General features: G+C 40.1%; 1 protein-coding gene across 6 annotated transcripts in view; it reads right to left on the minus strand.

The window, feature by feature from the left end:
- Window positions 1-1,054: 1,054 nt before the first annotated feature.
- The window catches only part of garnl3 (GTPase activating Rap/RanGAP domain like 3), a 421,640-nt gene continuing 410,645 nt past the window's right edge, over window positions 1,055-12,049 (minus strand). For 4 of the 6 annotated variants that reach the window (XM_078549946.1, XM_078549944.1, XM_078549945.1 and 1 more), the window contains 2 exons: window positions 6,813-6,933; window positions 1,055-2,100 (listed from right to left, as the gene is read on the minus strand). In XM_078549946.1, coding sequence (XP_078406072.1) covers window positions 1,941-2,100; window positions 6,813-6,933 — 281 coding nt within the window. In that variant the 3' untranslated portion in view covers window positions 1,055-1,940. Of the gene's footprint in view, window positions 2,101-6,808; window positions 6,934-12,049 lie in introns of those variants that run through there. The other 2 variants (XM_078549948.1, XM_078549947.1) reach the window with 1 other exon arrangement.

The following is a 12,049-nucleotide window of genomic DNA, read 5'->3' on the forward strand; positions in this document are numbered from 1 at the left end:
AGTCTTTAGGTAACAAAGGCATGAATGAGTTTTGGCAGAAGATGAGCTGAGATAGGGGCGAAGCTACAGAGGTAGAAATAGGCAGTCTTAGTGATGGCACAGGTATGTAGTCAGAAGCTCATCAAGGTGGGAAAAAGTAGGATGGAAGATGAAGTAGTTCAGGAAGTAAGAAAATGTCCTAGTTGAGAAAAGGCCATGTAGTCCAATCAAAGCCCAAATCTTGGTGAATCAAACCTCAACTAGGACCTAACGCTGATTTCAAGACCCCAGTCTTTGATTCAACTACCTTACATGGCAGGTTATTTTTAATATTTATCACCAACTTAAACTTATACCCTGTTAACATAGTTGCATGACTTACCTTGAAGTAATAATATGGGTTCTCCTTCACTACATTATTTAATACTTTATTAATGTACACCTTTAACCTACCTCAGAACTGAGGTTTGGGAGCCCCTTTGACGTTGGAGGAAGGGAAGCATAATTCAACAAGTCTTAATATCAACTGTGAACGTGCAAGGAGGGTGACCTTTGTGGGGATGGGGGTGCAAGATTTTGGTCAATGTTTTTTCTTATTAATAGTCTAGTTTCAGCAACTTTAGTACTTCATTAAGAAATAAAGAGTTGGCCTCTGTTAAAACTATACACATTAATCATAGTAAGCAAACAATTGATATACATTTACATACTTACAACCTGTTGGTGGGACCTCAACACACCTAAGCTCCAATGTCTTCAGCCCAATTCAGACCACTAGGATACCAGTGAGCATTATCCATGTCTACACTATTCATTCCCAATGTTCCAGTTGACAGCGAACAGAGATCATTAATGACGACTGCCTTAAGCAGAACAGTGTCAGATGATCATGGCTGCTTTAGTTAATGACGTGTTTCTTTCCTTAACAAAACTGAAAAGACAATCAATTTTCAGAACGAGTTTGCAAGTTTAAGTGGAGTGGTTTCAACAACTAAATTGTGTATCTGTAATGGATCAAACTGCAGCTACATCCGATTCTGGCCCAATGAAACCTCCGGCTCTCAATCAAATCATCTGTGGTCAAATCGTGCCCTGGCTTTTATTGTTAAAGAGGACCCTTGTGAAAAGAACATTTTCCAGCATTATCCCAGATAATAAATACAGATTTATTTAAGCATTATTTCACAAAGACTGCCCCTGAAGATCACCTCTGGAGTAAATACATTAAGATTAGACAGAAAATGCTTTTTCATTTTTTTTAAATTTCCATTCACTTAACAAAAATATTTACTTATCAGGTGAAATGAATATATTTTAAGTTATAAAGAAAAACACATTTTATATCCCATAATATTCATTTCATATTAATTAACAGAATTATAATCTACTTTCACAGCAGTGCACTATAGCACTGAAAATAGATATTTTTGTAGGTACGAATTCAGTAATTTTAGAGGCAACATTTGAAACACAAAACATTTACATTTAATTCTTGGCATTAAAAACAATGGCAATACAATATTTTAAGACAGTTGGTGTTTTTTTTTCCCATCACAGAGGTCCAGCAACAGTTTTGACAGTACATATTCATTGAGTACAAAACCACTGCTAAGAGGCCAAGGATTCAAAACCAAACATTAGGCCGACGAAACAAAATGTACAAACCTCAGCCAACAAAGTTCTTCCATTCAACGAGATAAATACGTGGTAATAAATAATAAGAAGTTAAATCATCTGCAAAAATATTCCAAAACTTTTAGTCGAGGCTCATATTAAATGTGTGAAATTCACATTAAATAGGAGGACAGAGGTTGTCGGTCTTTTGAAGTGCAACAGCAATAACAGAACTGAGCAGACATGCACTATACGTTTTGGGTAGGTTGCTATGGTTACCGATTTGTCAGGAGGGAAAAAGAAGGGTCTTTGAACAAAAGAAAAAAATTACAACAGTCTCCCGGTTATCACTTCAAGTCCAGAATCTCTTCATCAAAAGAAGCATTCAGATGAAATGTGCTGCTGGCTGGTGGGCTCTCTTCTCTGTTTGCTGCTGTGTCTGGGTCAGAGCTGGTGGATAAATGACGCTGGGTTTCCGCCTCAGTGTCAATTATCTCCGCTAGAATCCTGCAAACAAGGAAAGAAAACCAAAACATGTTTCGGAGTTGAGGCTTTATCCCTGGGTTCAAGGAGAAGTTGGTGGAGGGCATGGGAATTCAAACAATGAATGGGTACAGAAAGCTCACTAATATCTCAGCTTCTGGTATATATATATATATATATATATATATATACTTATAGGGAGTACCTTAGATAACAAATTTGTTGTACCAGATCCAAACAACATTATTCCAAACAAGATTCAATGGGGGTAATTTTAACCTAACTTGCCAGATGAGAAACCCGTTGGTGGAGCACTGGTTTTACACTCTTCCCAAAAACTTCAATGGAAAGTAATATTGGACGAGATGTAAAACTAGCATCGTGCCCAATCCCGTGGGTTTTCAGACAGGCGAGTTAGGTTATAATAATCCCCACAAGTGTTTCTGTTGTGCTAAAAGTTATGCTGACAACCAATTTAAGATGGTCAGTCAAGCTCACAGTGTGGCATATTTGCTTGTAGTGGAAGCTACATATATTAATGCACAGGGCCCTGTCCTTTGCAGACAGAAAGAACATGTACACACATTGCACCTGTTTCAGCTAAACAAAATAAGTGACAGCCATTCGCTGGTTCACTGCTCAGAGCAATGCCTTGACCAATCAGAATCAAGCTGCTTGGTTGAAATTTCAAACAATGTTTGGCAGTTAACTGTCAGTCACCATTAACGCCGCCACCAATCAGCGTCCACTTGCCAACCAATCAGCACTCTCTTCTCATACAGTATAAAGTTGTTGCTTCCCCTGACATTGGTATTCTTGTGATTATCCTGATGAGTGAAAGACGAAAAGCTTCGACAAAATGCCTTTTTTCAGCAATTCTCAAGTTCTATATTACCAAACGACTATTTGTATCTCTTTGCTATCTGCGGGACCTTTCTGGGGAGAATTGGCTGGTGCATTTCCCTACATCACAACAGTGACTACAGTTCAAAGATATTTATTTGGTTGTCAAGCGTTTTGGGATATCCTTAAGTCATGAAAGACACTTTACAAATCCAAATATAATTCTAAAGGGGCTGAAAGAGTGAGGGACCTGGGTGTTTATGTGCATAAATCACTGAAGGTGGCAGGACAGGTTGAGAGAGAGGGTTTGTATAGTATACAGTATTCTAGGCTTTCTTAATAGGGGCATAGAGTACAAAAGCAGAGTTATGTTGAGCTTGTATAAAACACTGGTTCGGCCTCAACTGGAGTACTGCATCCAGTTCTGTGTGCCACACTTTAGGAAAGATGTGAAAGCATTAAAGAGAGAGTGTAGAAAAGATTCAGGAAAATGGTTCCGGGGTGAGGAACTTCAGTTATGTGGACAGATTGCAAAATTTGGGACTGCTTTCCTTGGTAAAGAGAAGGTTGGGAGAAGATTTGATAAAGATATTCAAAATCATAAGGGGTCTGGACAGAGTAAATTGGGAAAATTGTTACCATTGATGAAAACATCCAGAACAGGAGGGCACAGATTTAATTGGCAAACGAAGGCAAAAAAAAATAGGCGACATGAGGATAAACTTTTTCAAGCTGCTTGGTTTAAATTTGAACTTTTTCACCCAGCGAGTGGAATGCACTGCCTGAGATTTTGGTGGAGGCAGGTTCAATCGAGGCATTCAAGGGGGAATTGGATTGTTACCTGAAAAGGAAGAATGTGTAGGGCTATGGGGAGAAGGCCGGGGAGGGGCGCTAGGTAAATTGCTCCTTTAGAGGGCCGGCGCAGACACGACAGGCTGAATGGCTTCCTTCTGTGCTGTAACAATTCTGTGATTCTGATCCTATGTTTTTTCTTTGTTAATATTAGAGATCAAAGTTTGGATAGGCCAGGGCAGGCCTAACACAGATAAACTTGGGGGCGGGGGGGGGGTCTTCACCCTTGATCAACCAAGCTTGTACTCTTACCTGTCAGTTTAAAAGCTTTCCATAGAAGATAACTGGATTTGCAAAGCAATAGTCAATTCACAGTTTGAGTTGATATCATAGCTGGCTAGATCTGAGCACTATCAGAGTACCGTGTAAATAAATATTCTGCATGAGATTAAAGCCTGGCTATTCAGCTTATCTAGTAACTACTAGAAAAGACACTTTCAGCCAATCATCTCACAGGAATCAGCCAAGAGAAGTAGTTTCACACTGGCAAAGCATTGGTCGCAACTGGGATGAAGTCACACTGAAAGGAAAGATGAGTTTTTAAATATTATAGAAACCCTGATCAACCAGCGGTGACAATGTAGTGTGTGAAACAAATCGACAATCCTGCTGGCACCATCAGTCACCAAGTACCACAATGGTGGTGGCAGGTAGCGAGTGCTCTATATGCATTTGAATAGGTATGGGAAACACTGTCTTCCCCACTTCACAATGGTGTGAGAATCCAGGCAACAACAACTTCCAGTTGTATAGCATCTTTAACGTAGAAAGACTTCCCAAGGTGCTTCAATGTTCCAAACCTGGCTCCTGCTTTCATTGATATGGGATGGAGTCATTACTACATCCTGCAGGATTGCGTATACATGGCAATAATATATTTGTCTTATATTCTCTCACCCTTGTCTCTCTTCTTTCTGTCCTTCTCTCATCCTTTTTCTCCCTGCCCTCTCTGTATTTATTCTGTTTCCACGTCCTCCCTCAGTTTCTGGTGTTTCTTTCTTGCCTGTCTGTTCTTCACTTTCTTTCTGTGTCCCATCTTTTGCTCACTGAACCTCTCTTTCTAACTGTAACCTTTTCTGCTCTTTGACTTTTGTTTCTGTCCTCACAGGCGCAGGTATCAATCTTTCTGGTTTCTCTAACATGAGAAAAGTGAAGAAAAGCAAAAGGTTACTACGAATGCTAGTCTATCTCAAAAATCCATAGTACCAATGAAAGCCACATGCTAATTTAATGGGCCTTGCAATATCAATAGCAGCTCTCTGAAGAATTAATGGATATTGCATAGCAGTCTGCCAGAATGCATATTGGCACTAGAAACCAAATAATCTACCAAGCCAGGCTGGCAGGATGCCTGCTGAAATTAGATACCTTGTAGTTACACACCATAAAACCCCTGTCTGCCAGATTCGCAAGATGCATCAAGGCACTGACTGGCTTGCAAACCCATTCCACTAACATTCAAGACTGTGGTGCAGAGTATAATTTAATTCCATCAAATTTTTGTTGGGTCATTGTTATGGCTTCAGTTTTAGATGTTCATTTCCAAAAGTTCAGCAAATTGTCAATGCTAGAATCACCGAGGAGATCCCTTTCTGTTTTCATAGGATTTTAGTACCAGCGACATGCAGTGGCACCTCTCACATATCCCAACTCACTCTGATTTTGAAGCTATCATTCACATTTCTCTACAATCAGTCTCTTTTGCTTATTTGCTTTCACATCACTTATATAATAAAGCATAAGAAATAGGAGCAAGGGGAGGCCAAGCAGCTCCTTGGCGCCTACTCTGCCATTCAATAAGATTTTTGGCCTCAATTCCACTTTCCCGCATGATCCCCATGTCCTTTGATTCTTCTAGAATTCAAAAATCTGCCTATTCCAGCCTTGAATAGACTCAACGATGGAGCATCCACGACCTCTGGGGTGGGGAATTTCAAACTTCTGGAGAAATTCCTCCTCACTTCAGCCTTAAATGATTGACCCTTATCCTGAGACTATGGCCGGGAATTTCCGGCCCTGTCGCAGGTGGGACCCGCCGCGGGTGAGGCGACGCCCCAGCCAGAAGTTCATTGACTTGTGGCGGGACCCCCGGAAGATCGTGGTGGCGGGCGGGTGCGGAGAATCCCGCCCTATGTCTCCCAGTTCTAGACTCTCCAACAGGGAAAACAAGCTCTAGGTGTCTACCCTGTCAAGCCTTCTCAGAATCACATAGATTTTAATGAGATCATTCTTCAAACTCCAGAGAATACAGGCCTATTCTATTGATCTCTCATTATGACATCTCAGAATCAATCCAGTAAACCTTTGCTGCCCCACCTTCAAAGCAAGTCTATCCTTCCTTAGATAAGGAGGCCAGAACTCTAGGCGTGGTCTCACCAAAGCCCTATATAATAATAGCAAGACTTCCTTACTGTTGTACTCTAGCCCTCTTGCAATATATCTTTCTTTGCTTAGTATATCTTAGAATCAAACAGACTAAATGAACAATCTTCAATTTCAATGTGGTAGATAAAGCACATGTTAGCAACTCTCCAATCTTAGGTGTGCAAGGAGGGACCTGGAGACACAAGTCGCCAAAGGGCACATGCGGTCCAATCACTTTAGCAACCACCGACCACAGAAACTGCTGTTCAACCTTTCAAAGAGCAACAGGAAGAAGGACAGAGATGGGGAAAAGGGAAAAGCTATATTTCAGAGCCACAGATAAACCAGATTGTATCAGAGTTCATCAGCACCCTAAAGGCTCTGGAGTCCAGAAGCAGCCTCTCAAGCCTTGGCTGACTCTCCTTATACCTTCAACACTTGACTAAGTATTCACCCTTATAAAATGTCTCTCAGAATGGACAGCTTGGCAGTTGAAACTAAAGAATCCAGAATAATTAATACCTGGAAAGTGATCCAAATGAGATCAAAGTGTCCAGTTTATCCCAAAATAATCCAGGACCTACAGTTACTGAAACAGGTGTTCAGGGATCTTTCAAGGCAATTTTCCCCTGATGGTAAATTCTCCTTGAAAATCCATAACATTGATGATTGCTTACCTGTCGCTGCTTGTCGATCTCACAGCACCTTTCCTGAGCTCTTCATCCACTCCTTTCCGGGCCCATTTTTTCTGCTTTGGACCAGTGTCAGATTTGGTTGTAGTTGATTCAGTTGTCAAGCCTAAAATGACAACAGGGAAAATATTCAAGCTTGGAGCAGGAGGCAACAGCTCATTAAGATCAACACACAGTGCTGCAGCTTGATGGAAACTATAATGTAGTATAGCGGACTAAATTGGAAATCAATAAGGCGCCTGTAGTCACCGTAATTAAATCCAGCAGTTTGCAGATACCAGATGAGAACTTCCAAATAAATAAAGAGATGAAGGGTGAAAGGTTTGCGACAATTCTACAAATTTGGGAAACGTATCATGTAATACAGGTCGAGTATCCTTTAACCCAAACCCTCGGGGCTAATTGCATTTCGAATTTCGGATCATTTCGGTTTTCGGATACAGCATATAAACTTACATTACAATAGCCTAAGCCTAGTAAATAGTCCTAAGTAAATAAAATGGGTAGAAAAGTAAGATACATCACTGAATAATAAATACAGGGTACCTGAAATAAGTTTCTTGTTGCCATGTTCACCACAAAAATCACAAGGTAAAGAGTGCAGACAAACAATTAGACTTTCCCGCGCTAAAGGTTGATGAGGTTCAGAAAAAAAGTACAGTTTTTGGATGTGTTCAGTTTTTGGATTTATGGATAAAGGACATTGGACCTGTAGTTGGCTGAACGACAGGTTTTAGATTATCATGCATCCAGGTGACTGAAAGTCAAGATATACTTTGGTTTACCTGCTGATGAAAGTGCCTTAGGCGACAATAGCTTAATAGAGTTAGCCAGTTAAAATTTCAATTTCCTTATAAACTTTGCTCTTGTGAAGCAAACAATTAATTCTGGGTACAGGTCTACTTAGGATCACTGGACCATAAACCACACCATTCTCATGAATAATAGAGTCTAGTACAAGACCAGAATATCTTAACTTTTTTCCTAGTATACTTCAGGTAAAACTGCAGACAAAGCTCATTATTTGCTTGAGTGTATCATAATTGGATATTACCCTGAAAATATCATTAGAAAGCAGAGATGTAATGGTTCTGGTAATATTTTTCTCATCAACTTCTGTCCCTTTCTAATAAAATATTGATGATCTTCAGCTTGTTTGACAGATTCAGTCATTTGTGACTGAGGAATAAGTACAAGCTTGAGACACAGAGATGCTAAAACACAACACTGTACAACTGAGGCAAGATTGTCTATTTGATATTTGATGCCATCACGTGAGTGTCAAAAGAAATCACAGAATCATGCAATGTTACTGCACAGATATTGGGCATTTGGCCTGTCAAATCTGTCAGTGTTTGTCTCTTCAGGAATTCATCTAATCTAATCCCATTCTCCTATTTGTTCCCAAACCCTTTAATGCTCCTCTACATTAAGTGACTATCTAATTCCCTTTTAATAGAACTTGTAGACTCTGCTTCCACAACAGGTTGTGGCAGAGCATTCCACACTCCAGCAAAAAAAGAGTCAGTGTTTCAAAGAATGTTTCCAATAATAGAAGAACATCCTTACATGCTAAGTTGGTGGCACCTTATCCTCTAGGTCAGAAGTGCTTATGTTCAAGTCCAGGACATGAGCACTTAATCTATGTTGAAAGTTCAGGGCAATATTGAGGGAGTGCTGCATTGTCCAAAGTGCTGTGTTTTGGATGAGAGGTTAAACTGAAGCCTTGTCTGCCTGTCCGGGTTTTGATGCCATGGCACTATTTGAAGAGGAGCAGGGAGTTCTCACGATGTCCAGGCAACATTTATCTTTTAATCAGGACTATCAAAACAGTGTGAGTGGTCATTCATCTCACTGCTGCTTATGGGGCCTTGTTGTGTGCAAATAGGCTCCTGCATCTGCCCACAATACAATGATTACACTTCAAAAATAACACATTACTTGTGAAGCACATTGGGGATTTTCTATGGAATAAAATGCATGAGTTAAATGCAAGTTCTTTTGCATTCTTACAATGTAGAAAAAGGTGAAAGGTGAAAAATGTAAAGCAGAATATCATAATCATTGTAAAGATGATCCCAATAACTTTAGAACAATAGGAAATAATATATTTATGCCACCATTTTAAAAAGACGCTATCATGTACATTGCTTCTACTTTGATTTGTTTTAATTAGCGATTGTGTATTTATTTAATATTCCATCCATATGATGCAATTGTCTGGTTGGTCATGTGTTATTATCTACTCTAGGACAGTGGTTCTCTAACAGGGGTCTGGAGATATTGAGGTTCCATAGAGACTTTCCAGGGATCTGCAAAGTAATGTGAAAGAGCGAGTCCAAGGGTGGGAGCAGAGTGCGGACACCACATGTACAGTGCAGAGTGGGTTGGCATTCTCGCCTTGGAGGGCGGTGCACATGGAGAAGCATTTAGCATGGCAAAATAGTGAATACCTGTTTTCTTAAAGCATTATTAAACCATTCTTTACATTCAGCATTTTCATATCGTAAATATTATATTATATTATCATTTACATGGGGTGTGGTGGGGGGGGAGGTGTCGTGTGTCCGTGATTGCTAATCCATTGCAAAAGGGTCCTTCAACCAAAAGTGTTTGAGAACCACTGCACCTTGGAAAAGAGATCAAATTTCAGAGAATAAGTATTTCTAGACAGAATCGAAAATGCAATTTAATTGGGATGCAAACTATGTAGCCTGCACCTTTTTACACTTAGAACAACGCATTTGTTGGCAAATTCAAATCTTCTTTCTGTGCAATAAAGTTGAACTTCTGGGCAATATTGAGAGTCTGCTACTGCATTCAAGCTCATGTGATTACTCAAATCTTTGATTCCCTTTACAGATGAAAAGTCTATCAAAGAAAACATGAAATTACCCGTCATGTCTGAATCTATTGGTAATACAGAAAATCCTCTGCAGAGTATAAACAGACTGTGTTCTGCATCTTGAAGAGGACAAAGAAGGAATACCCAGTTTCAACCACCAAATTGCGGGTAAGAGCAGCTTGAACAACAGACATTGTGCCATCCAATGAACTCAAATAGGGTTCCGCTGTCCTTTTTGAGTGCAAAACTGTACCCTGTTATCATGGGTTTGTCTTGGGATTCATCAGCTTCTTATTCTAAAAGATATCTTGCTGGAGGCAATAGTCTTTGTTCAAAAACATTTATTTATATGTGAACTATTTACAAAGGTTAAATAAAAATAAAATATAGCTAAAGCTGCCCACTGAGATGCTTCTCAGCCATCCTCTCTCAGTGAGTGACATCATTGTGACAGCTTCTTTTGCACATGCTCAGTATGCTCTCACTAGAGTTAACCCTTTATTCTACAGCACTAGCTTTGAGAAGTGTCTTTATTTTCTCAAACACATTTGCAAATCAACGAATGTTAAATCTTCCATGAACCAGCACCAATGGGCAATGTTTTAGAATATAATTTGCTCTAAATATTTAAAGAACAAAGAACAAAGAAAAGTACAGCACAGGAACAGGCCCTTCGGCCCTCCAAGCCTGCGCCAATCATATTGCCCGTCAACTAAAACATTTTGCACTTCCGGGGTCCGTATCCTTCTATTCCCATCCTATTCATGTATTTGTCAAGCTGCCTCTTAAACACCACTATCGTACCTGCTTCCACCACCCCCTCTGGCAGCGAATTCCAGACACTCACTACCCTCTGTGTAAAAAAACTTGCCCCGCACATCTCCTCTGTAGTTTTCTCTTCTCACCTTAAATCTATGTCCCCTAATAATTGACTCTTCCACCCTGGGAAAAAGCTCCTGACTATCTACTCTGTCCATGCTACTCATAATTTTGTAAACTTCTATCAAGTCGTCCCTCAATCTCCATCGCTCTAGTGAGAACAATCCGAGTTTCTCCAACCTCTCCTCATAGCTAATAACCTCCAGACCAGGCAGCATCCTGGTAAACCTCCTCTGCACCCTCTCCAACGCCTCCATATCCTTCTGGTAATGTGGCGACCAGAATTGCACGCAATATTCCAAGTGTGGCCTAACCAAGGTTCTATACAGCTGCAACATGACTTCCCAGCTTTTATAAGAATGGTAACCTGGTGCAGTTTGATTAATACAGCTAAAAATCAGTTTAAAATTTTAAAAATATGCATTTTTAATCAGTGTCTAGGCCTCACCTTTGTAATACAATTTTAAACAATTCAAAACGACTTAAAAAAAACTAAACAGAATCATTTCCTCGTTATATTGGTGTACAGTAGTCAGTTTCTCAGTAATGTGAAATGAGTCAAAAGCTTTTAAAATGTGTCTAGGAGAAGTTTAATTTTAAGAGCCTCCTCGAGCACCCAGAAACGCCGCAGTTAGTGGAAACTTGCAATGGGTCATGAATTTGATCAGGGATGTGGCCAACTTTGTGGGTGGGCCCCACTTCTAATGCAATATTTTAAAAACCAACAAAAATACTGCGGAAACTCAAATTGTGTTGAATGCAACCTGCACTTAAAATTTCGGAATTCTGCATGCACTGGCTTCGCCAGTTTCAAGCGAGTTGCCGTGAAACCAGAGCAAACTGAGTGGAAACTCCAGGTGAGCATAGGTGCAGGAATAATTAAACTCATTGGTGCTGTCAAGAGATATTTGGTGAAGAAGAAAGGTTCAAGTTGGCGGAATATTTTCTTCAGTTTTAGGCTTCAGCTTCTCACTCTAAACAAAAAACACCCTCTAGCTTTATAGGTTAATCTGCTTTTTCAAAAAGCACAGTTCAGCCCTGCTGAATTAATTCTCCTTTTGAAGTGTATTATAATTTGTAGTTATTTTACTCAATTTATACCACTAACCATGTAGACAGCAAAGAAGGAATTCAAAGGCACGCTATTTGATCTGATTTTTGCTCTGCCAAGACAATGTCTAATTTCTAACTGTGCTTTTTCAAATAATGCTGTAGGGGCCAAATTTGGGGGGGGCGTGAACAAAGAGCGGGGGGGAAGGAAAGGGAGGCAGAAAGAGAGACAGAGAGAAGGGAGAGCGGGGGAAAGGGAAGGAAGGAAGGAAATAGAAAGAGGAGATTGAGGAGAGAGAACAATAGAGAGAGAGAGAGAGAAGGAAAGTAGAAGAAGGAAGGAAATAGAAAGAGGAGAATGAGGAGACAGAAAGAGAGAGGGGGGAGGAGAGGGAGGCAAAAAAAGATAGAGAGAGAGAAGCAAGAAGAGAGAGAAGGGGAGAAGTAG

The sequence above is a fragment of the Cetorhinus maximus genome, chromosome 10 (assembly GCF_964194155.1).
Source record: "Cetorhinus maximus chromosome 10, sCetMax3.hap1.1, whole genome shotgun sequence".
NCBI lineage: Eukaryota > Metazoa > Chordata > Chondrichthyes > Lamniformes > Cetorhinidae > Cetorhinus > Cetorhinus maximus.